Source organism: Panicum hallii, chromosome 2, assembly GCF_002211085.1.
Source record: "Panicum hallii strain FIL2 chromosome 2, PHallii_v3.1, whole genome shotgun sequence".
Taxonomy (NCBI): domain Eukaryota; kingdom Viridiplantae; phylum Streptophyta; class Magnoliopsida; order Poales; family Poaceae; genus Panicum; species Panicum hallii.
The window spans coordinates 3,208,195-3,235,570 of NC_038043.1; the positions used below are offsets into that span (position 1 = coordinate 3,208,195).

General features: G+C 41.9%; 1 protein-coding gene and 1 pseudogene across 2 annotated transcripts; both read left to right on the forward strand.

Moving 5' to 3' along the window:
* The first annotated feature begins 1,849 nt into the window (after window positions 1-1,849).
* On the forward strand, window positions 1,850-8,480 carry LOC112880132 (annotated as a pseudogene).
* A 3,164-nt stretch (window positions 8,481-11,644) lies between these two features.
* LOC112883050 (probable LRR receptor-like serine/threonine-protein kinase At4g36180) lies at window positions 11,645-17,704 on the forward strand. 2 transcript variants are annotated; one of them, XM_025948267.1, is made up of 3 exons: window positions 11,645-13,070; window positions 14,353-14,661; window positions 16,758-17,704. In XM_025948267.1, the coding sequence occupies exons 1-3, from the start codon at window positions 11,696-11,698 to the stop codon at window positions 16,817-16,819; spliced, it is 1,746 nt and encodes a 581-aa protein (XP_025804052.1). In that variant the 5' UTR covers window positions 11,645-11,695; the 3' UTR covers window positions 16,820-17,704. The 2 variants fall into 2 exon arrangements, with proteins under 2 accessions (XP_025804052.1, XP_025804053.1); XM_025948268.1 differs by lacking the exon at window positions 16,758-17,704 and adding an exon at window positions 15,032-15,223.
* The last annotated feature ends 9,672 nt before the right edge of the window (window positions 17,705-27,376 follow it).

Sequence of the window (27,376 nt, forward strand, 5' to 3'; positions counted from 1 at the left end):
AGCTTTGTGCCAAGGAGTTATCTCGGACCGTGGTTGCAGACTTAGAAAGAATGGCACCGGTGTTGCTTTGTAAGTTGGAGAAGATCCTTCCCCCCGGCTTTTTCAATCCGATGGAGCATATGATTTTGCACCTCCCGTATGAGGCACGAATTGGGGGGCCTGTGCAGGGTCGTTGGTTCTATCCAATTGAGAGATGTCTAAAGGTGCTTCGAAAGAAATGTGGAAATAAAAGCAAAATTGAGGCTTCCATTGCAGAGGCATACATTCATGAAGAGGTGTCCAACTTCACAACAACATACTATGGTAAGAACAGAACATCGTGGCTTTGGTCGTTTTGTACATTAGGATGGCTTAATTACATCTTCTAATATGTCATGCATGTACTTGCTGTCCTGTAGGTGACAACCTCCCTAGCGTGCATAATCCTCCCCTCGTTACAATGCTAGCGAAAATGAATCGAACCTCAGCCTGTTGCAAGGGCAACTCGGAAGTGCAAGTGGTTCGAGCAATAAGACATTGAGCCCTCAAGAATGGCGTCAGATCATGCTATATGTGTTGACCAACCTTGAAGAGGTGGTGCCGTACATGAAGCGATTTCTTCGTGAGTTCTGGCGTCAATCAAGGGATCCTACCGAGCAGGAATGTGACACCCTTCTTAGACAGGGCGCGGGGAATGGATCGCCCACTTTCATTGCTTGGTTCAAACAGCAGGTACCGTCCAATGTAGCTCGTACTTAGTTTGTCAATCGTAGTTGTTACGTGCAAATAATATAACAATCTATCGTGCTTGAACTTGCAGGGTCATAGGATGAGTGCCGAGTTGAGACAGGTTGCAGATGGCTTTGACTATAGGGTCAGGTCATATTCTGGTTATGACGTTAATGGATATCGTTTTTGGACGAGAAGCCATGAGGCAAGTCGACCCAATCGAAAGACCACAAATTCTGGAGTTTTTACTCTCGGCCTTGATAATGTCGAGTATTATGGAAGAATTGAAGAAATATACGAACTCAGTTTTCGTGGTTCCAAACCTCTCAATCCCATCATATTCAAATGCCATTGGTTTGATCCAGAGGTAACGAGACGGACATATTCTAATCTTGGGCTAGTGGAGGTCCGACAGGATTCCATCTTACCAGGAGACGATGTCTATATTGTGGCCCAACAAGCCATACAAGTTTATTATCTCCCATATGCGTGCCAAACCAAGGAGCATCTTAAGGGTTGGTATGTTGTGCACAAGGTATCACCGCATGGCAAAGTACCTGTCCCAATCGATGAGGATTACAACTTAGACCCAAACACATAAGACGGAGAGTTCTTTCAAGAAGAGGGGCTAGAAGGGCGATTTGAGATAGACTTAACCGAAGCGATCGGAACGGAAGTTGAAATGGTTATTGATGATGAGGAGGAGGAGGATGAGGTGCAAAATGCAAAAGACTTACAAATGCTAGAAACATTACATTTAGGCAATGTCAATGACGATAGTTATGCTTCGGATAATGCGGACTATGACATGGTTGATAGTGATGACGAGACTTATGATCCAGCTAATCCTGATGATGAAGATTACTTTTAATCAATGTAATACTATATTATTACATAATTATATTTTATTTATTTTGCATCTCTTTCTAAGTATGGCAAGTTTATCTGTACTTATTGATTTACTCTTCTTAATTTCAGGTGATTGAACAAAGATGGTGGGCGGTGGTTACTTGAGGAACGTACGGTCCCTTTACTCCAGGGCGAGGACTGCCCTTGCACCGTCCGATGTAGCAGAGGGGTCGTCACGGAGGGGGAGGGGGAGGAGGGGAGGGGGAGCTCACAGGGGCCCTCGCAGGACGACATGGAGGAGGTGGCACAGTTGCCTACGCAGGATGAGGGGTCGGAGAGGGATGAGGAGATGCAGGAGAGGGACGAGGAGGTGCAGGAGAGGGACGAGGACTCGCAGGAGGAGGACGAGGATTTGCAGCACACCGCCTCTGGTTCCACGGGCTCTGGTTCCGCAGCCTCTGGTGCGTCGAGAGTCTACTTGCGAGGTCCCTCGAGTCTCCCTCACCGACCGATACCTCGTGACAGGCGCCCGCTGATTACTCCCGATAAGAACAGGTAACTTTAAATGTTTTCACCGCTTGTACATGTAATATGTTCAAATCTGGAATAGAAAGTAATGATTTTTCTTAATCACTTGTGCAGGGGTTGGAAGATTGTGCAGCCTGGAGCTTCTCACAAGCGCACCATCAATGGCATCATCGGTATTCTATGCAGGCAACACTTTCCTGGCATGGTTTTGTACGGCGGAGTGTGGGAGCCGGCCTATACATTTGAGCACTACACCGCGGCCCCGGATGCTGAAGATCGGGAGGGTCGGGTATTCAGCAACAAGGCGGAGCAGGTGAAGGGGGAGCTGTGGGTAAGTGCTCGATAAATCGCATATTAATTGCACAATTTTATACCATAAATGAATGAGATCCATTGTGTTTGTATATGTAGGATTTCTTCCGATGCGAGGCTGGTAAAGAGGGCGAGGCAGATGTGGTGATCACCAATTGCTGCAAGAAACTGGTCTGGGAGATGCACTACGAGGCGCGTATCCAAGCCGTTAGAAATTACCACGCCACCGTCCTTGGACAGAGGGTCACCAAAGAAGAAGCAAGAACAATTTATTTGACTCCGGAGCAGTACATACAGGTAAAGAACAAAACACTGTGGCTTGATTCTTTTTCTACATAAGGACGGCTTAATTTCATCTTCTAATACGTCATGCATGTACTTGGTGTCTTCTAGGTGACTCCTAATTGGTGCATCTCGTATCCCGATTGCTGGCGACACATAGTGCAGAAGTGGTGCTTCAAGGAGTGGGAGGAGAATCATGTTGCTTGCCGGGAGCGACGTTTGATGATGCCAGGTGTAGCACACCATCAAGGCAGCCGCAACCTCAACGGATACGCTGAAGCATGGGTATGCACATTTATTTCATCTAACACTCAATTATGCATGCTTTCTAATCATCTTGTTGCTTTTCTCGCAGTCATCGTCACATGGTGGCCAGCCTTGCAATCTCTTCACGGCATTTGCTCTGTCCCACAAGGGAAAGGCGACCTCCGACGTTAGTTACAACCCGGAGGACAGGCCTGAGGCATACAGCAATGCGAGCATCCACTCCCGCCTCAGTGACTACACATCGATGGCAAGAGAGGTCCATGGCCCAGAATATGATCCCACCACAGAGGATCTTGACACAGAGATCGTCATGAGGGTCGGAGGAGGTAAGAAGAAAGGACGGTACTGGATTGCCGATGGCGCAATCGACTCGTCCTCTACTCCTACACTTTCTCAGATCCGAGCAAGGAGCACGAGTGCGAGCCCAGCCATACGACCTCGGCAGGACACTTCACGCCATTAGATACAGGCACTCCAGATTATTCCTTCTTTGTCCGTCGCTCATTGATTATTACATACGTTTTGTTTGCATTATTGTAACATTGGCGTGAAAACTGTGCAGGGCTGGCTGGAAGAAGAGACGAGGAAACGACAGGAGTTGGAGCAAAGGATGAGTAATGTACTTACTTACATGCAGAGTCTTAGCGCTGCAACGGGTGTACCTCCGCCAGCTTCTCTGTTCGCGCAACCTCCACCACCTGATCCGTACTCTACTCCTGTAAGTATATAAAATATAAAATATAGATTGTTTTAGCAAATTTAAATATATAGTCTTTGCTATACATCTAGATAAACATTGTTAGTATATAAAAATAGCTTTTCCTTAATCAGTTGCAGACAAACTTTAGCTTCTTTTCTTTTAAAAGGCTTGTGATTGTCCTTTTATGTAATGGTAGGGCTCCTTTTTAAAAGATTAGAGGGCACCTTTTTGTCCATTTATGTTTTAATTCAGCGAGCTAGCATTTTAAAGTTTATTTTTTATGCGCGCGTTAATAAAAAGAACATAGTAGAAAATACTAGGTGAACATGACAAGTAAGGTGGAATGAAGTTGCAATGATAGAGCAAAAGATGGAACTGTGCTAGTAGGCTAGCAGTTCCGAAGTGCATCCAACATGGCAACATAACAACATTATTTTTTGACCTAGGAATTTATGCCTCTGATCTTCAAGTAGAAAGTAAACTGCAGTTGATGTGATAATAGATGATACTCCCCTCATGAAATTAATCCAGAATCACACATCTCCTCAAGACTCCCAACATTTGAAATTACAAGGCTTATTTCATTTAGTTAGGACAAGCCTTTCAGGAACGATCACTCTATTAAATGATAACTTTTGTGATACAGAAATGATGTCATAAGATTCATATATTAGAAAACAGTTGCTTATGATTATAATTTGTATATCACATAATCACATTATCACATAAATGAAATATATTGATCACTTGATCAATGCATGTTCGTATATGTTAGTACTCAATCCATGAAAGGTTTAGCTGCACTTTATCCAGAGTGATATGTACCTCTGTGCAGCGGGGCTGCACTTTCTTGCATTTGTATGCTGAAGTGTTAGTTCTTCGTTGCTATTGATAGTAGAGATTTTTTGTTTTGTATGCTGTTTGTTAGCTTAATTCAGTATTAGATGCTTTTGTACATTAGATGATGATTAGAGGAATTCACTTGTACTGATTTATTTCTTTATTAGGTTTCTAATAGTCTGGCTATATTTATGTACGATCGTCATTTATCTTGTCTCACATGCAATCTCTTCTTCTCTGTGTAGAGACAATCGGCGGCGTCAAATGATCCGCATGCACAGCCATCTCCAAATCAGGCAACTCCAAATCAGCCATCTCGAAATCTTCATTTGTGACATTGGAGCTTGTGTGGTGAACATGTGTGGTGAACTTGTGTGGTGAACTTTAAATGAACCTTTTGTTAACACTTATGTGGTGAACTTGTGTATGTGATATTACTTGTGTGTTGACGAGACTTTGTTAAATTTGGTTGTGACGATAAGACTTGCGTGAATTTGGTTGTGTATGTGAAATTTCAAATAATATGCCTGTGTGAATATATAATATGCCTGTGTGAATATGTGCTTGTGTAAAATGCCACGGAAAAAACAAATTAAAATCTTAAAAAAACTCTTTGCCGAGTGTATAAAAAAAGCACTTGGCAAAGTGACTTGAACTTTGCCGAGTGCCTCGTAACAGGCACCCGGCAAAGTGACCTAAACTTTGCCGAGCGCCCTCTGTTTGGCGCTCGGCAAAGTCTGCCCTTTGCCGAGTGCCACGTCACAGGCACTCGGCAAAGAGCCAGCCTTTGCCGAGCGCCAAACCGAGGGCGCTCGGCAAAGAGCCGTCACGGTCCCAAACGCCGTCACGGCTACTTTTCTTTGCCGAGTGCCAAACCTGACACTCGGCAAAGCCTTTGCCGAGTGCCCGACAAAAGGCACTCGGCAAAGACGTCTTTGCCGGAATATTCACTGCCGAGTGCCCTTTGCCGGGTGTTACACGCGGCAAAGCCTTTGCCGAGTGTTTTCAAGGCTTTGCCGAGTGTCTACGACACTCGGCAAAGGTCCTGAATCCGGTAGTGAACATATGGGATCAGATTCGGAGAACACGGGATTATCTTGGCTCAGCAGTCTTACCCAATTGAAACATCTAACGCTTGATTGTTATGACTTCTCAAGGACCAAATCATGAACATTCATGTAATAAAATTTTATAATAAGGAAAAAAATTTGTACACAAGAAACAGCTAATATGTGAACTCAAGGAAATAGAAACATATCCATAGAACAAATCATGAACCCTTTTGCAAAATTTTATAGGACCGGAATAAAAAATTTGTACACTAGGAACCATTAATATACAAACTCATAGAGAAAATATACACATAAAACTAATTATGAGCACTCATAGAACAAAATGTTATTATACACACATAACAAAAGTTGTACATTACGGAACATAAAATGAGCATTCCAGAGAATGATAGAACAATCTAATTTGCTTTAATGGGAAAAATCCAAAATAAATCATGGAACATCTCAGGAATACAAAACAAAGTAGAAGATACGAACTTGAAATAAAAAATAAAATAGAATATTAATAGGAAACAATGAAATTTAAAACATAATAAAGAAAATAGAGAAATGAGTATAAATAGTAGATAGATAAAAAAAAGAAAGGAAAAAGCTAGTTTGTGTAATCAATCTTGCTATATGATCTAAGTTTTGTTGTTAACGGACCAAAAAATTGTACCTGCTCTAAGCAAACATCTTTCATGGACTGCAAAACTAATTGGACTGAGGTAGTGGGCCTCTGCAGCGCTAGCTTTTGTTGGCCACGCTGGCTGATGTGTTAGGCCTTTTATCAGGCTGGCCGCGCTAGATAGCTACTGTCTTTTACTTGATCACAATTGGGAGGTGCGGGCATCTCCTACGACTATGCGGAGCAGAGTATCCGTGAAGATTTGTAGGCAAAACAAAAAAGAGGGTGCATCTACTTGCCAACATGGCAACATGCGTACACATATTTAAACAGGAATTCTCATGTAAAATTAACTTATATGGGAGAGTATACGATAGACATTGAAAAAATCTCCAGCAATCTAACTGGTACTCTACCTTTACACGCAGGAAAAATTCCGAAGTCTTTGTTCGCTCTTCCAGTCCTGCAACGTCTTCTTATGGTTGAGAATCAGCTAGTTGGCTCAGTGGAAGACATTCCTGCTCCTTTATCCTCACCATTGAGGGCTATTCTTTTAAGAAATAATCAATTCACAGCCCAATACCGAAATCATTTTTTCAGCTTACGAATCTTTAGGTTCTCGGTCTTGAATCAAATAAATTGACAGGCACAATAGAACTTGGCTCTATCTGGAGGTTGAGAAATCTCACCTATCTTAGCCTGAGTGACAATATGATATCGCTCATTGAAAAAGAAGGTGATACGGTATTCTCTCATTCCCTTAAAATCCAGCACCTATACCTCGCATCTTGCAACCTTACAAAATTTCCAGCATCATTAAAATATCTTAACACTATTCGAGGTCTCAACCTTTCGAATAACCAAATCAAAGGGGCCATGCCAAGTTGGTTATGGGAGAAGCACCTTATGTATTTGGACCTCTCACACAACAAGTTTACTTCTTTAGAGAAGTATCATATTGTTCAGATGAAATATTTATATTTTCTTGATCTAAGTTTTAATAGACTTCAAGGAAGCATACCAGTACCACTAACTTCATCCGACCTGGTTTTGTTGGATTGCTCAAATAATAACTTCTCTTCCATTGAAACTGACTTTGGCACGTATCATAGAAATGCCATCTATATCAATTTGTCAAAAAATAAATTAAGTTGACATATACCACTTTCGTTTTGTAGTTTAAACAACCTTTAGATCATGGACTTATCTTACAATTACTTTTCTGGACCAATTCCATCCTGTCTTATGAAAAAAGCTGACCTGATGAGCATATTGAAGTTAAGAGAAAACAAGTTACATGGCGTGCTACCTGAAAATATTAGAGAAGGATGTAAGCTTCAGACAATTGATTTGAATGGAAATCAAATTGAAGGTGCGCTACCTAGATCTCTAGAGAATTGCCAGGATTTAGAGGTTCTTGATGTTGGTAATAATCAGATTGTAGATTCATTTCCATCATGGATGGCTACTCTTCCAAAGCTTTGAATTCTCGTGTTGAGATCTAACCAACCCCACGGCAGTATAAGGGACCTTTAGGATGGCTAGCAACACTTCACAAGTTTACAGATAGTTGATTTGGCCTCCAACCATTTCTTTGGTGAGTTGCATTCAAATGGTTTGAGAATTTGGGAGCAATAGATGATGAATAACAGCAACGATGTGGGGCAAATATTAGAGCATCATACAAATTCAACATGGAAAGGAGTCTGTCAAGATACTGTTATTGTCACATTCAAAGATGCCGCTTTAAGTATCACCAAAATTGAAACTGCTTTCAAAGTAATTGATTTCTCAAACAACTCATTTGAGGGTTCCATTCTGGGTTCGATTGGAAGGTTTGTTTCACTTCATGGACTTGACATGTCGCACAATAACTTCACAAGAAAAAATTCCATCACAACTCAGTAACTTAACGAGGCTGGAATCAATGGATCTCTCTTGCAACTCTCTCTCCGGAGAAATTCCACAGGAGTTTACCTCTCTAACTTCTCTTTCATGGTTGAACCTTTCCTACAACAACTTGACAGGAAGAATACCACAGGGAAACCAATTCTTGTCATTTCCCAGCAGCTCGTTTGACGGCAATGCTGGCCTATGTGGAATTCAGCTTTCTAAGCAATGTGACAATCTAGGTCCAGATTCAACCATCCGAAGCATATCGGCTCCAGAACCCAATACTTTGTGGCAGGACAGACTTGATGCCATCATTTTCTTCCTCTTTGATGGCTTGGGATTTGACGTGGGTTTTGCATTGGTAATCATATTCAGATTCTTTTACCATATAGAAGGATGGCTTGGCAAGTACATGTATTAGTACTTTAAGTTTTTAACATGAATAGTCATCGTGTGTGTTTGTGTTGCACTTGTTTGATGACACAGCTTAAATCCACTCAGCTGTAATAAGGTTGGTTCCTTAGTTCAGTCAACTACATATATGATCCTGAAAGGGAGTTGTTATAAGTGAAAAATTATTTTTCCAACTCCACAACTCCAATGCTCTATTTCCAAGGTAGGATTTCAAAGAAGTTCATGTCGCTGGAGGATCTCTTTTCTTTTCTTTTTTTTTTATGAAACAGCTGGAGGATTTGAAGGACGTGTCTAAGGGCTATGTCCTCAAAATCAAGTGTTGCATTTGAAACTAAGGGAGTATTCAGTTCAAGTAATCAAGTTATTTCAATATGGCAGGCTGAGGACAATTTTCATTCCAGCTTTACATGGCTGCCAGTTTGAAACGCAAGAACTCGCATAGATTTTCCAGCGAAAATTGATCTTTTTTCTGTTTGGATTTCCAAAAACGGGGATGAATTGAAGCTTGTAGTGTCGGAGGCCTGCAATGTTTTAAATAGCGGGCTATAGAGGTGCTATAGCGGCGCTATAGTGGTTTCACGGAGCTGCTGCTATGACCACCGCAGTACAAAATAGCACTAGTGGCGCTAATAGCGTTTCGAGGACCCTGCGGCTAAATCCTATAGCCCCCTAAGACTATAGCCCCCTAAGACTTGTTGTAAATAATAAATTTCCTGACTAAAGTGTAACAGGCCAAGTTTGTTCTGGCCATTGTGTTAACCGGTTTCAACTGGCACGTCCTTTCGAATTGTAAGTGTGTGTGAAAACGGGTTCAATTGGTGGGCCTGTTTCTTGAGACAATCAAGTGGTGCAAACTGCAGGCTCGCCAATAAAAAAAATAAAATATTCATGTCTTAAGAAAATTGTCAATCAAAGCTTTAAAAAAAGTTGTCAACAAAATATTATAGTCAACAAAAACCACCCAATTGTGTTTCTACAAAGTAAAAACTACCCGCCAATTGCATTGTATTACCCAATATCTTGTGCCAACATGATACTGGGTATTTCTTTGTTTATTCTGAATTTAGCTGACGACGAGATACCAAGTGTTGCATCGAAGCTGAGGTCGCAGTAGTTGGCTCGTCCAAGAAGGGTGTTGCAGTAATTCGTGGTAACTAATTAGATGTATTGTTATTCTACCTAGAACCAACCAGCTATACGAATACTTCTCTGCCACCAACTCACCATAAGGCATACTGACACTATGCTTATGCTGGAGTCTGAAGATCTGAGCAAATTAACCTTTTAGAGATTCTTCCCGAGACACCAAATATACTGGTTTATTTTCTCGTTTGGGTGAGATCTTAATCTCGAAGTTTTTCATGTGCAACCAATAATTTTCGGTAGTCTTTTCTTCCGAGCAACACAGTCAGTAGTCACTTCTCACTGACAGCTAGCGTTGACCGACCCGATTGAGTGGTTGACTGATACTGTTGCGTACGCACCAGGGAACCCTCTCGATTGGCCAACTTAACTGCATGATAACGACGGAGGTAGGGTCGCCCGGTCGCACACGGCGGACGTCCCGAGTCTTGACTCGTGCGAGTCCACGCACCACACATCTTTCGCAATCAATCACCAGACCTTTGTGACCTTCGGCTCGAGTGCAACACTGCAGCCCAACCGGAGGTGGTAACTAATCCAACTTGATCTTTATATATATATATATATATATTTAGCTTATAATTAAGTAAAATTAAAATCTGATCCTTTTAAAACTCGGTCCTTAGATTATCTAGACTAAAATTTAGAATCTTTTACCACTCTCTGCCCAACTCTGGAGATGGCGCCTACCCATACGGTGCCGTGAGGTCGACTACTGAGTACTCTTTTCATCCTGTAATCCATCTGTTCCTTTATTTTTTTTACCATTTCGAGTTTCGGTTAAGTATTACTCTTCCAGCCTACAAAAGATGATGTTTTGAACAAGATTCCAATAAACCCATTGAAAAATCTAACTATTAATAACTTTTAGAATATTTAGTTTGATAATTTTATCAATCGTATATAAAGATTTATCTTAAAATTACTTTAAAATATATTATTTTCTTTGTTATGCAATATAATTTATTAGATGCTGCTAATTTACGGCCGGCCGTATTATAACCGTTGATACAGCCGTCTTTTTTTTTATATAGAGCAAACCAGCACGTGGGCAAGCACACTAGATATCTACATGCATGAGAGGGATGGAGAGAGAAAAGAAAAAGGACGGATGATATCAACACGTGCATGCGTGAGAAGAAGAAAGAGAACGGATATACATGTGTATGCACACACTTTCAAACACAAAAAAGATCATGCTTTCAAAATCGAGCGTCCAAATCAAAATTTGATGACACAGTTGCGCTCGTTTCAATTAGAGCTTTAAAATAGGATCACACACCACTATGTTTCAATGATACCTCTGTATTATTTTTCATGTGAGAAAATATCTTTTAGTATATTATAATTTGCTTATGACTTTTGCAAAAATTGCTTATGGCTTTACAAAATGTTGCTTGACTCACCTAAGTTCAATTAAGTGGATATTGATGTTGATTTTGAGAAGATAGATTGAATGGTGTGATTAGAGAATGATGTCCAACAATTTTGCTGGGGTAGGTTGATATTTATTGCATTATAAGTGATAGGAAACTTTAGCAAATTAATTGAATATTTTTACTAGTTTATGTTGGTATTTTTCTATTTTATGTAAGCAATTTTTGTGTCTTTCAAAAATACGTATGCGAGTGACGTCTTATTTTGAAGATCTTTTCGAAAGAAATATAGTTGTGCAACCAAAATTTAAATTTGATAGCCAGTTCACGAACTATATTTTTTTTACGTTTTGAAATTGCTTGCGCATCCTATTGTAGGAGACAAGAATCTCCCACTCCGATATGAGCCAATCGATGTAAAGCGTGCGTACCAACAAATAAAATTATGGCCGGATGCAGTAAAGTCATTACCTTAAAATAATGATAAAAAGATTCCTAACTATAGTTGTGGTCAATACTACTTCCATGCGAATTTCTATGGCTCCAGTTCACTAGTCTTCCTGTCGAGTCAGCAGACAGCGATCGGAATGCATGGTTCAGAACAACCAGAGAATAGAAATATCTACACTACCCAGATTTATCCTATATAATATAATCGGTCACACAAATTGTAACTTGCTGGAAACTGCAAACCAGTAGCGAAATGGCTCCCACAAAGGAACGTCTCCACAGCCTTATGCGCTTGTTCATAGCATGCCTCCTCAAGCTTAGCACTGCAGCGCCTTGCCTACCGGATCAGGCTTCTTCCCTCCTCCAGCTAAAAGCTTCCTTCATTGGTGACAGCCTACCATCATGGCAAGCTGGAACAGATTGCTGCCACCACTGGGAGGGCGTCACCTGTGACGTGGCCTTGGGAAGAGTCATTTCTCTTGATCTCGGTGAGTTCGACCTGACGAGCAGTCGTCTTGATCCTGCGTTGTTCAACCTCACCTCTCTCAGAAATCTCAGCCTTGCATTCAATGACTTTAGTGGAGCCTTGCTCCCAGCTTCTGGTTTTGAGCGGCTCATGGATATCATCCACCTCAACCTCTCGGGCCCCAATTTTGGGTTTCAGATCCCAATTGGAATTGCCTGCCTCAAGAACCTTGTCACCCTTGACTTGTCTGGTAATTATGATTTGTATTTTGAGCGGCCAAGTTTCAAAACCTTCATGGCAAATATGAGCAACCTGAGGGAGCTTTATCTTGATCGAGTGGATTTATCTAGCAGTGGATCGACTTGGTCCACTGTTTTAGCAGACTCTGTTCCCCAGCTACAGGTTCTTAGCTTGTTTGGGTGTTATATATCAGGTCCTATCCACCCTTCATTCTCAAGGCTTCGTTCACTTACGACGATCAACTTGGGATACAATAAGTTTGAAGGGCATTTTCCAACAAAAATCTTCCAGCTAAAAAGTTTGAGGACGCTTGATTTGTCTGATAACCACATGCTTTCTGTGAGATTAACACACTTCCCAGCTGGAAATAATTTGGAAACACTAAATCTAGCAGGGACTAATTTCTCTTGTGACATGCCGTCCTCGTTTGGCAATCTTGAGTATGTAAAGACATTGGGGCTTAACATGATGCGCATTGATGACGAACTCCTCTATTTGATATCTAAGCTTCCATTATTGGATGACCTGCGACTGCGACTCATGGGATCAGATTTGGAGAACCCGGGATTATCTTGGGTTAGCAATCTTACCCAATTGACGGACCTAATGCTTGACAGCTATGACTTCTCTAAATCGGTTCCCACTTGGATCGGCAAACTGACAAGGCTGGAAAGTTTGACAATAGTGGATTGCAGTTTCTCCATGCCAATACCGTACCAGATTGGAAATCTTACAAAATTGGTCGAACTGGAGTTCTTAAGTTGTGACTTCCCGGAGCAGAGAATGCCATCGTGGATAGGCAATCTTACAAAGTTGGTCTCTTTCACAATTGATGATTGCAATTTCTCTGGACCAATACCCTCAACAATTGGGAACTTGATCCAACTTGAGGAGCTGGTGGTCTTTTCTTCTCACATAAGCGGTGAGACTATGTCCCGACTGCTTTCTTCTTAGATATCCTTTCTTTTCTTTTTTTTCAACTGTAGATAGATCTTACACCTAGTTTATGACATGCCATGCAGACACCTTTAACAAAATGATAACAGACTTTAAGTGAATAGGAAATCCCCTATTTTAGTAACTTATGAAATCAACAGAGCAACCTTCAGGAAACAAGAGAAAAGCTTTAAATTTTGGCAATGTTGAGAAAGAAAAAACAATGTTATGTTCATTTTGAGTCTTTGACCAATTTCCGCAGTTTAGCGGTTTCAATGGTGCGAGGCCTAACCTGAGCACACGACTTGGGTCTTTCATAACTAATATTAATTATTTTTTAGTTTTTTTAGCCATCTTGCCTCTCTCTCTCTCTCTCATCCTAGATATATTTCAGATACATTTATACAATATTGGGTAGATTGCATAATATAACAAGGAATATGTTAATTATTTTGGACAGACCTTTTCATATTCTGAACTGCTTTACATGGCAATTAAAGGTTCTCTCAACGAGAAATCAACTTTAGCATATATAATCACTTGTAGCACCAAAACTTTTATTGTAAAATGTATATAAAATAGATTGCATTAATGTTGTTTGCACTTTCTCTGGCCCAAGGCTTGTTTGAAACAATGGGTCAATGGGGCAACAAATAATGGGATTAGAAAAACACATGAATATGGTAGGAGTACGGACGTTTCTACCCTAAACTACAAAACCCAACACCAAAGACCATGTGATTGTTGACCTATACAACTAAGTTTTTTGGTGGTTTGAAAGGTGGTTTTTCATTTTCTAAAAATAAAAAATTATAGTTCTATTTAAAAATTCAAAACTAATTCATTTTAAATCAGAAAAATATGAAGCTGCCATCCATTTTTTTTAAAAAAATGTGACCTATCTGTCATGCTATGTTTTGAGTTATTTGGATCTTATTTATTGTGATTCAATTAAGAAGCGAGATTTTTAGTGCCAAGTTTTTTTGGAACACCAATTATATAGAAACAGCAAATAAACTATACGGTATAAACATGTCCAAATTTAAATTTGGGCAGTTTTTCTTTTGAAGAAATATGATGGGTTATATATTAATTTAAGCATTATCAATTTGTCTGTTCCGAAAAGTTGATGAACGCTGATATATTTAGCTCCAATGGACAGAGTCACAGAGATACTAATTTGTTTCAAGTTCGCACAGGCACTTCTGTGGAAAAAGGCATTAATAAAGTATGCAGCATTCTGACTGGTTTTCTACCGTTACATGCAGGAAAAATTCCAAAGTCCTTGTTCGCTCTTCCAGCCCTGCAATCGCTTTGGTTAATAGATAATCAGCTTATTGGCTGGCTGGAAGACATTCCTGCTCCTTTATCCTCACCATTGCGGGAGATTGATTTAAGCAGTAATCAATTGACAGGCCCAATACCCAAATCATTTTTTCAGCTTACGAATCTTCGGCGTCTCGATCTTGACTCAAATAAATTGACAGGCACCGTAGAACTTGGCTCTATCTGGAGGTTGAGAAATCTCACCTATCTTAACCTGGGTAACAATATGATATCAATCACAGAAAAAGAAGGTGATATGATATTCTCTCATTCCCTTAAAATCCAGTACATATACCTCGCATCTTGCAACCTTACAAAATTTCCGGCATCATTAGAATATATTGACACTATTCAAGATCTCGATCTTTCGAGTAACCAAATCGAAGGGGCCATACCAAGTTGGGTATGGGAGAACCGCCTTGTTAGTTTGAACCTCTCACACAACATGTTTACTACTTTAGAGAAGTCTCCTATTGTACAGATGACACATTTAATTGATCTTGATCTCAGTTTTAATGGACTTCAAGGAAGCATACCGATACCATCAACTCCATCCGAACTATTTTTTTTGGATTACTCAAATAATGAATTCTCTTCGATTGAACCTAACTTTGTTGGCAGGTATCTTAGAAATGCCATCAGTATCAATTTGTCAAAAAATAAATTGAGTGGCCATATACCACTTTCAGTTTGCAGTTTAAACAAACTTGAGTTCTTGGACTTATCTTACAATAACTTTTGTGGACTAATTCCATCCTGTCTTATGGAAAAAGCTGACCTGATGAGCATATTAAAGTTAAGAGAAAAAAATTACATGGCGTGCTTCCTGAAAATATTAGAGAAGGATGTAAGCTTCAGACAATTGATTTGAATGGAAATCGAATTGAAGGTGTGGTACCTAGATCTCTAGCAAATTGCCATGATTTAGAGGTTCTTGATGTTGGTAATAATCAGATCGTCGATTCATTTCCATCATGGATGGGCACTCTCCCAAATCTTCAGATTCTTGTCTTGAGATCTAACCAACTCTATGGCACTATAAGGGATCTTCACAGTGTCTACCAACAGTTCAGAAGTTTGCAAATATTGGATTTGGCCTCCAATCATTTCTTTGGTGACTTGCATTCAAAATGGTTTGATAATTTTATATCAATGATGAATATCAGCAGTGATGTGGGGCAGATATTAGAGCACTCTACAAATGCAACATGGGCATCAGTCTATCAGGCATCGGTCTATCAAGATAGTGTCACTATCACATTCAAAGATGCCACTTTAAGTGTCACCAAAATTGAAACCTCTTTGAAACTAATTGATTTGTCAAATAACTCATTTGAGGGTTCCATTCCGAGTTCAATTGGAAGGCTTGTTTCACTTCATGGGCTTAACATGTCACACAATAACTTCACAGGACAAATTTCATCACAACTTCACAACTTAACGAGGCTGGAATCAATGGACCTCTCTTGCAACAATCTCTCGGGAGAAATTCCACAGGAGTTTACCTCTCTAACTTCTCTTTCATGGTTGAACCTTTCATATAATAACTTGATAGGAAGAATACCACAGGGAAACCAATTCTTGTCATTTCCCAGCAGTTCATTTGAAGGCAATGCTGGCTTGTGTGGAATTCAGCTTTACAAGCAATGTGACAATCCAGGTCCAGATTCAACCACCCGAAGCACTTTGGTTCCAGAACCCTATACTTTGTGGCAGGACAGACTTGATGCCATCACTTTCTTCCTCTTTGCTGGCTTGGGCTTTGGCATGGGTTTTGCATTGGCAATCATATTCAGATCCTTCTACCACATAGAAGTATGGCTTTGCAATCATATTTAAAGTAATGTATAAGTATTTAACAAGCGTAGCCATGTATGTTTGTGTTGTACTTTTTGATGAGACAGCTTAAATCTGTTAGAAAACTAGGCAATTTTTGATATATTTTAATTCCAAATATTACTAGCAATTTCATGATATAAAGAGTGATAATGTGTGAATAAGATATGTGCATGTGTTCATGTTATTCTTACTAATAAGCATGAACAAAGAGTTAAACCACAATAGGTTTAGTAAGTACCCCAAGGCGGGACCAGTGCCGGGGGCACCGGTTGCGCCGTTACCAGCTGGAATAGACATGCTATTCGACTGGCCTTGCTCGAAGTAGCCGAACTATGTCGATGCAGGAAGAAGTTCGCAGTGTAGTCCCACGAACGGTCACGCCGGGAAGTAGATGAAGTAGTCGTTCCCACGAACGGTCACGCCGGGAAGTAGACGAAGTAGTCGTTCAGGGAGCGAGCAGTCGCGTCAAGACGCTCCTCAAAAATCTGATTGCCCGCGTCCCATGCAGGACCTTCAGCGAGAAGAGGTCCCGGAGGCCTGCTCTCGCTAGAGCTGTGCGCGCAGCACTAGCGATGGGAATGGTAGAAAGCAGCTGAGGGAGAAGGGAGAGATCTCCTAAGCAGGAGTACCTGGATCAAGTGCTGAGGTGAGTGAGGATGGGAGGAGGGGGTGGTGGTTTATATAGGCGTGGAGGTGCCTCAGGTTCAACGAACCTAGACATCATAAATGACTTTGATGAGCGGCGGTTATTATGCCTCAGGTTCAACGAACCTGGACGTCGTAAAGAGCCTTGATTGTCCAGTCATTACTGTCAACATTAATTCTCTGTATTAATGCTCTTTACAGCAAAACATCCTTCTCATCTCAGCACATCATGTCGCACCGCACCTGCACGTCACGTCACGTCACGTCATACCGGGAAAAGTTCAGATTTTTGCATGGAGATTAGCATGTTATGGACTTGCTACATTGGAGAACTACAATGAGGCTTTTCAGAAAGCAACTGGAGCTGCAAGTATTGGAGGAATTGTCAGGGGCCATGGAGGATGTGCCATTTTATTCTTCTGGCGTATCTTACCAAGCTGCCAATCTGCATAACAGGTTGAAGCATTAGCCTGTTTGGAAGGTCTGAAGTGCGCTGTGGAATGGGTAAGAAAGCTTATGATCCATTGATCCTTGAATTAGATTGTGCTTCAATCGTAGCTTCCTTAGCAGTGCAGCAAGAGGAAAGATACCTGAACACGTACATTTTAAAAGAGATTCAGGCCTGCAGTTTTTACTCCCAGAGGTGTTGCTCAGGAGAATACAATAGAGTTGCTTATGAGTTAGCTGAATTAGCAAAGAGAACGGTGCATTGTGCTGTGTGGAGAGAAAACGCTCCATCTTGTGTAACCGAGCTACTCAAATCTAATTGTAGTTCCTTGTGTGATTAATATAATCACTCTTTTCTCGCAAAAAAAAGTTGCATCACACGCGCGGCAGGACAGTCGACCGAGCTGGACCGCGGCGTCGCGCGGACGTGCAGGGCCGGGCCGGAGCAGGGGGCGCGTGTGGATCTGCTTCCATCTTATTCCTGGGTTGCAGTTGCTGGTGGAGAGGTTATGATGGATTGGTATAAGCTTATCTACTTCAAAGTATAAGTTCTCAGTGACCAAGACTTAACGTGCTCTAATCTCCAGGTACGGCGCCTTGTCTTGAAACTGAGGGAGTACTCGGTTCGATGTGGAACGCAAGCTTTACATGTCTGCCAGTTTGGAACTCTAAGAGCTCGCATAGACTTTCCACTGGGGGATCAAACCTTTTTTCCCCCTTTTTGTTGCGAAAACGGGGAAAATGGAATGAAACTTGCACGAAAGGAGGCCTGCACTGTTTTTCAGAGTGTGGAATTTACAGTGTGCGTCCAACACTATCTTTGTTTGATTATCTGCAAACTGAATCCTTCAAGTAACAAAACCAATGAAACATTCTCGTCACGCACATCGCTGTAATTACAAGGGAAGAAAGGAATAAGAGAGAACGTACGCCAAGCGACTCGGATCCCCATAAACAAGGATCGTCTTTTGTAAAGTGGTTCTGAACGAAACTGAACAGATCATCGATGGCAACGAGGGGTTGGAGCTAGCCATCGATCGTCCACGACAAACAGCGTACATTGTTTATGGGGATCGATCGGAGTCGCATGGCGTACATTGCTTCTCTTATGCCTTTCCTCCCTTGTAATAATTTGATAGCAGCTAGCATACGGATACGGCGGGAAACTCGATCGTATAGTGAGGCTTGACCTTGGGACAGTCACTCATCTCCTCCTTCCCTATCCTGTTGTTCTGCTAATCAGTGCCAATCAGTGCGTGCTAGCCCTCCCATTGCACTTCCATCTAATGGCACACAGCAGACAGGCACCGTCCGAAGCATGAGCCCTTTGCTCCGACCGTCCAACTCGTCCCACTGCCCATGCTGATGACACCATCTAGATCTAGTCATCGTACTCGGTACGATTTTTAGATGCAGTTAAAATGGATTTCAATTATTTCCACTTGCTGATGCCCGAGCTCGCTCCCTCGCTGCAAACATGGCTGCTAATGGATGTGATGATCACCTGCAAACACTACATATCTTTGTATGATTATCGATCTGCAAATTAAACTGAATTCTTCAAGTAACAAGCAGGCCAATAAAACATTCCCCACATTATTGCTTGCTCTAAATAAAGCACCAGGGTTCACTCTTCTGCTAAACGATTGTTGCTGTGTAGATACATCTTCGGGTTCATTCACTGTTGCGTACGCACCTGCAGGGAATTGAACCCTCGCGATTGGCCAACTTAACCGCATGATAACGGCCGGCAAGCCTGGATATGGATGTCTAGAACTCTAGATGGGGTATATAGTATCGCCCCATCACACACAGCACGGCGGTGGTCCTGAGTCTTTAGTTCTTTACTCGTGCGAGTCCCCATCGTCACCTTCGTCCCCCCACAATGTTCCCTCAGAAGGAAAAACACAGATCCTATTATGTTTTCAATTTTTAAGTGCTTATGGAATGGATTTCAACTAGTTAGTGGCTAAATTTTCATGAAGGCATCGTTGGAAGGATCTTCATGTTTTCTTCTCCGAGTGAAAACCTTGAACTACCAGGTTGGTTCTAGCGGCAGCGGCGATATTAGCGTCATTTCTCCCTTGGGAGCGTCGCCATGGAGTTGTTGAGCCCTGCAGCACCGTGGTCGTGATCCGTCATCAACTGTTTCTAAGTGGACGGACAAGAGGGGTGAAGGATTGTCACTGAGAGTAGACAAGCTGGAAGCAAGACATGGAAGAAGATCGAAGCTTAGTCTTTGTTTTCTCGTTTCGTCTTTAGCTTTATTTGTTAGTCTCTTTCTTTCTTGTTATTTTTATGTTCCTCAGTTTGAGGCTTGGAGTCTAAGTACTTGTGTATCGTCTGACTTTGTGGTCAGATTTTGCTTGTAGTCATAGACAGTCACTTGTGATTGTTCAAGACCGGATTTCTTCGTTAATCTAAAAAACTATTTACAGATTATCCTGTTTAAATGGATTTAATGTGAATTTGGATTGTTTATTGTTCTTAAATTCCCGTCGAAATTAGTTTGATAATTTTGCCCACCTATAATTATGAATTTTGCATATCCTATATCTTATTTGATGTGGAATCTTTTGTGTCTTTAAGATGAATTCTAATTTTTACTATGCATATTTATTTGTACTCTTTATTAGATATTTTGCTTTCCAATTGTATGCAAATCAAACTCTTCCTTTATTTTATCATTTCGAGTTTCAATTACCTATTAATCTCCCCGTTTACAAAGATGGTGTTTTGAATACGATTCCAATCAACCTATTGAAAATCAAACTATAACTAACCTTTGGAACATTTAGTTTGAAAATTGTATCGATCAGTTATAAAGATTTATCTTAAAAGCACTTTCAAATACAGTATGTTCTTTGTTTATATAGTATAATTTACTAAGATTAGTGGCTCTAGCTATGGTATCCGAAACACCTTCTTTTTTGAAGACCGGGGGAGTAGTTGTATTTGACGTGAACTAACTGGTTTAATTTACACCGTTGCGGGATCATAATAGTCAACTTATGTATTTTTAGAGTAAACACAGGGACTTCTTTCCTTTAACGTCTTTTTTCTACTAAACATAATCAAAATCTAATAATAGAAGATTTCTGAACTATTGCTGCGGTCAAGTATTTACTTCCATGCGAATTTATATATGGCTCTGGTTCATTGGTGGTCTTCCTCTCGAGTTAGCAGTCAGCGATCGGAATGAATGATTCAGAACAACCAGAGAACAGAAGAATATCTACACTGTCCAGATTTATCCTATATAATGGGTCACACACAATTGTAACTTGGAAACTGCAAACCAGTAGCAAAATGGCTCCCGCTAAGGAACCCCTCCACAACCTTCTGCTCCTGCTCATAGCATGCCTCCACAAGCTTAGCAAAACAGCACCTTGACTCCCGGTCAGGCTTCTTCCCTCCACAGGCTAAAAGCTTCCATCATCGCTGACAGCCTACCATCATGGTAAAGCTGGAACAGATTGCTGCCACTGTAGGGAAACGGGTAGGCTATGCTAGTATCACTACCGCATATACCCAAGATACTTGCGAGTAGAAGATCATAGATCGTTACCACTAGACGCCCAATGCAGCGGAAGAAGTCGCGCGTCGATGTAGAGGAAGTAGTCGATCACGTCCCACGAACCGAGCTCCTCGTCCTTGATCCCAGCAGCCGATCAGCGCAGCAGTCGCAGCAGCGCCTCCACGGAGTCCACACGTACGGGGATGAAATGCCGGGCGTCGGTGTGCTAGCACCGCACACACGGCAAGGGCGGCGGCCTAGAGAGGGAGGGCGACGGCTAGGGAGGTGGCGCGGCTCACAGGTTGTGTCGCCCCCCTAGCCCCTCCCTCGTATGTATAGGGCGTACTAATGGGCTTCTATCTCATAGGCCCATTAGTAACCCTAATCCCTCTTGGATCAATATCCTCTTGGGCCTTTAAACCGTATTGTGATGATGGGCTCTTGGGTATATCACCAACAATCTCCCACTTGCACTAGAGACAATCATACAGGCAAGCTTTCCAACATTCCAAACCCCTTAAGTGTGTGACCCGTTAGGTTCATGTGTAGGTGGTCGTGATCGGAAATCATTTCCAAATCACAAGTCAATAGCGGCACCTAGCAGGGCATAGTGACTCACAAATACGCATAAAGATCATATCAGCCGAACCTTAGATATACTCATACACTGATCCCTTTACCACACGATACCAGTCAAGCTCAAGGCGAGATGCGTGCCACCTTTGTGATAGCTCGACCATTCTCTCGATCTAATAGTGGATTCTATTAATAACTAACCTTTAGTCATAATGATTAACTCTTTAATCACTTTGGCATGGCCATGCACTTTCAAATCCAACTATCTCGAGGGGCCCAGAGATATCTCTCCCGTTATCTAGGAGGGGCAAATTCCATCTTGATCCGCTCACATCCCATTCCATGTTTCATGACACACCTGTAAGCTACTTTTGTAACTACCTAGTTATGGAGTAGCGTTTAGCAGCCCCAAGATACACCACTACACACAGTGAGAAATAATGGCGATCTCAGGTCTAAGGATCCAGTAGGTATAACACTCAAGAACAACTGATGGCACATACAAAATAACAATCCCAACATTGTCTTGGAGTGGGTCAATCCAACACCATGTTCACCAACATGTGTCCATATCATTAATCCGATATCTCCATATCCATGATCCGTGAAACATGATCATCAATTAATGCATGTGCTAGTCTCAACGTCGTTGTTGTCCCACATAACGACATAAACTAGGGATAATTTAGAATCATATCATTGTCAACAAAGAGTTTCACGAACAAGCCACGTACTTGATAATCAATGTAAAAATAATCATCCATGGAACAAATAATAATTATTCAGCATTACATAAACATACTCATGACACAAAAATCTCCCATGCACACTAGAATTACTGATGTAAGTATCTAATACCCATAGATCTCATGTGCGCCTCATGCTTTGGTTGTAGGAGAGGCTTCATCAACGGATCAGCAACGTTTCAATCCGTGTGCACATTGCAAACCTTCACATCACCTCTCTCAACAAAGTTGCGGATGAGGTGATACTTCTGCAGTATATGTCTGGACTTCTTAGTTGTTCTAGGCTCCTTTGCTAGTGCAACGGCACCACTATTATCACAATAGAGGTCCACTGGACTGGATGCACTAGGAACAACACCCAAGTCAGAAACAAACTTTCTGATCCAAACAGCTTCTTTTGCAGCTTCGGAAGCTGCAATATACTCAGCCTCTATCGTCGAATCAGCCACCATATCTTGCTTGGAACTCTTCCAGCTCACTGCCCCACCATTGAGGCAGAAAACAAAACCGAATTGCGATTTGGAGTCATCTTTGTCTGTTTGAAAACTAGCATCGGTGTAACCCTTTACAAGGAGCTCATCTTCGCCTCCAAATATTAGGAACATATCCTTAGTTCTTCTAAAGTACTTAAGGATACTCTTTACAATTGTCCAGTGAGCTTCACCGAAATCTGACTGATACCTGCTCGTAACACTTAGAGCAAAGGAAACATCTGGGCGCGTGCAAAGCATAGCATACATGATCGACCCTATGGCTGAAGCATAAGGAATCGTACTCATCCTCTTTTGCTCATCAGGTGTCGTAGCACACTGACTCTTGCTTAGAGTAATGCCATGTGACATTGGCAAGAAATCTTTCTTGGAATCTTGCATATTGAACCGATTCAATATCTTGTCAATGTACGTGTCTTGGCTTAACCCAATTAGCCTTTTTGTTCTATCTCTATAGATCCTAATACCCAGAATGTAAGCCACCTCTCCTAAATCCTTCATCGAAAAACTCTTTTTCAATGAGGTTTTAACGGCTTCAAGCATTGGAATATCATTTTCGATGAGTAATATGTCATCCACATATAGGACCAGAAACACAAGTGCGCTCCCACTAGCATTTTTGTAAACACAAGGCTCATCTTCATTCTTGATGAAGCCAAACCCTTTGACTACTTCATCAAAACGAATATTCCAACTCCGAGATGCTTGCTTCAATCCATAGATGGACCTATGAAGCTTACATATTTTTCCAGCATTTTTAGGATCGACAAAACCTTCAGGCTGTGTCATATACACATCCTCACTTAGATGTCCATTAAGGAAAGTGGTTTTGACATCCATTTGCCATATCTCTGTGACACTCAGGTAATTAGTACTGTCACACCCTAAATTGTAGTAATGATGTTGTGTGCAAAATGTGGTGAAAGTATGTTTAAAAATTTAAATGCTAAGAAAAAGGGTTGGTTTTATATAATTATAATTTAATAAAGGTCCTTTAGTGTTATATAGATGAGAGTGGGAAGTGGAATTCAAATACATAAAGGTTGTTTTGTAAAACTCAAGAACTTGGGTTTAAATTGCAAATGTAGGTGAAACTACACATGGGATGTAAATGTAGTGTAATTTTTAAATAGGATTTATATAAAGTTTAGAAACTTTGCTAAGTTTTTTAGTAGTTTCAAATCTGTTGCTCTTCTGCAAATAAACCTTAAAGCAAAGTTGTAGATTTCGAAAAAAACTACATTTTTACTTTTGGGCCCATCTTCATTTGAGCCCTGGTTTAAAAGTTATCAGGATATTACTGTGAGATCCCTGCACTTTTAAGATTTTGCAAATCGGTCCTCGTCTTCTTCCTCGGGTCCCCGATCTCCTCTGTCTCTGCCGCGCGTGCGTGATCCACCGCCGCCGGCCGCTTCCTGAGCTTGCTGCAGACCTGCGCCGCCCTCCTCTCGCCTCACGTGTCGCCTTGCTGCCTCTCCCACCGCCCGCGCCGCCTCCGCTGGCCTCCCTTCGTCCTGCCATGTCGGGCCGCCGGTGCCGAGCGACCGTCACGCGCACCCGAAGGGCACGTCGGTGCCGCCCGTCGACATGAGCCCGGCCCTGTGCCTGCTCTCCCTCTCCCTCTCTTCTACAGAGCAGTGCTCTCCTATAAAGCTCGACCCGAACCCCATCTCCTCGCTTGATTTCCCTTCCTCCTCCTCGCGACCACCGAGCTCCTCGCCGGGTTTCTCCGCGGCTGCTCCACCCCGCCCAAATTCTAGCCCTCCAGCGCTCCCTCACCTCCTCCGCTAGCTTCCCGACCTGCTCTGGTTGAGCTTCCGGCCTTCCCTAGCCGGAATTGCCCCGACCCCGTGCCGTTCCTCGCCGAAGACGCCCGAGGACCGCCTCATCGTCGACAACCCTCTTCCGCCACATCCTCGGCCAATTTGGGTACGGGAATCGCACCCTTACCTCTCCCCGGTGCTCTTGCGCGCCTTGTTTGCCCGTGTTCGCCGGCCCATCGCCGGGAATGCCAGCACGCCGTTGCGGCCGCCGCCCTTCCTCACCGCCGGCCGTGTTCCGCCCCTGCTCATCGAGCACATTTCCCCCCAACCAGCACCCCATGTCCCGTAGATCGTGCTAAGCCAGTCCATCCTCGCCGGTGACCTCGCCGCCGGTGGGAACGTGCCGAAGCAGATCGGCCGGTTGCCGTCGGGAACTGGCAGGGGCACATATGCGAATATTTTTCCTGTTCTAAGGACCCATGTGCAAGAAACTAAGGGACCCCCCATAAACGTTTTTGTTATTTCATGTGGGCAAGCTGCCGGCTTGTAAAATTGATAGAAAATAGTAGAAAAATCCAAAAATTACCAAACAAGTTTTGTTGGAAACTAGAATTCAAACTCTACAACTTTTATTAATGAAGTTTGGTTTGAAACTAAATACTTTTGAATCTATTTTAAACTTAATGTAAAAGGATATATTATACATAACTTCTGCATCTAGCTTATGTTCTTGTGATTTTTGATTTGTAGCTTACTTAGGTCATAAGTGAGCTTGTGTAAAAATTTCATGCTTAGTGCTGTTTTGTAGTTTAAGTTCTTTTGAACTTATGCAAATCAAATTTAAAATAGTTTGAATTTAATTAAGCATGTTCTTGAGCCTTATTTGTTTAAGATCGTTTTACCATAATCTAATATGTTGCTAATTAGTTCATAATTAAATTTTCAAAAATTTAAAGTTCTGTTTACCTAGAATTTGAATTTAAACTTGAAGTTTGAATTCAAATTCAAATATTTTAGTTTCCATTTCCAGAAAATTTTGAAAAATTTACCATAAGCTTATTTATTGAAAATAAACTTATCCATAAAAATTCAAGGATAGAATCTTTATGGTTTTCAAAATAAAAATCAAACCGGTCGAATTACTTCAAAGTAATTCCATTAAAATGACATAACCTAAGTATAAATGGTAGTTTGAAACCCCACCCCCAATGTTACATGAGTTTATGTTCATTAATTTATTGGATTGCAACTCTATCGTGAAATAAAATTTTTAACTCAAGCACCATCTCACTTAAATCATTGCATGTCATGTAGAATCAGCAACACTCGACGACGGAATCTACGAGCTGGTTCAGGAACCCGAGCTTGGATTTTCTGAAGAACTTGCAAACATCGCCGAGATATTAACTGAAGCCCCGAACCAAAGTTCGGTAGTCTCTGACATTCCTGCCCCCAACCCCACTCAAGAAGGCAAGCCCCGGTGCATAACCTAGTATTTCAAATTACTACGTTATGCAATTTTATACTTATATATTATATCTTGCATTAAGTCTAGGAGTTGAAATGAAACCCTAGATGCATTGAATCCTAGGAACCTGTGTATTGTACCCGAGTCCTTATCGTATAGACGCTCCGCTAATAGGACCGGTAAAAGTCGGGTGATTTCCTGTCACTCTCGCGATATAGGAGTTGAATGTTTACTATTCTGCTATCACTATAAGGATCATGGACGAGGTCATGAGCAATATCATGACTTGGAGGTTTACTTCGTCTGTGTTGATAAAAGTTGTTAAGGTCGCAGTGTGTGGTAGTGGTGGCTAAGCGTTTGAAAGTACTAGCCACATACCGCGAAATATGGTAAAGCGGTAAGCCTAGTAACCGATCAGCCCGGCAAGTGGACATACCTCCCACCACTCGTAATTTGGTTTTTCTCACGCACCGACGTGCGGGAGTACGTTCCGCACAGCGGACAGGAGTGCGGTCATGTAGTCGCGCTACAGACGTAGGTCCTGCACAATTGGTGTGCGTACGGTCCTACAGTCGCTTGTGGTGGCCCTGTTCCACAACCCGGAATGAAAGGCAAACGGTTGCTTTGGAACGATCTTTTGGTGTTCCAAGCGTGTGAGTTAGGTTTGCTTTGCAAGGTTTGAAATTCGATTTAGAATCGTCCGTCTCTCGCGGAAATTGAGACTGCTTATTCCTGATGAATGCTAATCTCTATCTTGCTTGCCTAGTGTAGGTGCTTACCTAGAATGGATAATCAAATTAGAATTTGCAAGCTAAAATTCGAAGGTAGATCATACCCTTTGTTGCTTTTCAGCCAAAATAAAATCCAGAACCATTTCAAGCCCCCATGAGTCTAATTACGGGCTAAGTATACACAATTCCGGGTAAGCCTTGCTGAGTACTAGTATACTCAGTCTTGCTAGTGAATCTTTCAGGTATAACCTTCGAGAACCCCACGGATAACCCTGCATGGCCAACTTCTGTTCCTTTTGGCTGGTCCGTGGAGTGGGATCCGTCCCCGGCTGGCAGTGACCCTCCTGAGTGACTCCAAGCTTTGGGCTAAGTACGGTGTCAACCTTCACGACGTGTGTAGTTGCGAATTTATTTTCCTTCCGCTGTAAACTCGGACATGCTGTTTAGCTTGTCGTTTTAAACACTGTTTGTATAAGTTTACATTAAATGTGAATAAGGTTTGTAATAATATTTATGTTTCTGTAAATTAAAAGTTGATGAGCTGCACTGTGAATGTAAACTCGCCTTCGTGCGAGGTAAACCTGCTTCGATCCTATTGAACCGTGGTTGTATCGGGCGGAGACCCGACAGACCAATGGGTTGTTCCGTTTGAAGTGCGTTGAGTTAGTATCGGCTACTTAGCGATGACTAGCGCACTTGAGCCGGAATAATTGAAGCGGTTCTGCCACAGCTGGTATCAGAGC

What these genes read in the sequence shown, in the direction of transcription:
- LOC112883050 (XM_025948267.1), top strand. Translation starts at nt 11,696, where the DNA reads ATGGCTCCCACAAAGGAACGTCTCCACAGCCTTATGCGCTTGTTCATA. An exon ending in CTTTTCTTCTCACATAAGCG is followed by an intron (nt 13,071 to 14,352) that starts GTGAGACTATGT and finishes CGTTACATGCAG; the next exon opens with GAAAAATTCCAAAGTCCTTG. An exon ending in ATCAATCACAGAAAAAGAAG is followed by an intron (nt 14,662 to 16,757) that starts GTGATATGATAT and finishes CGTCCCATGCAG; the next exon opens with GACCTTCAGCGAGAAGAGGT.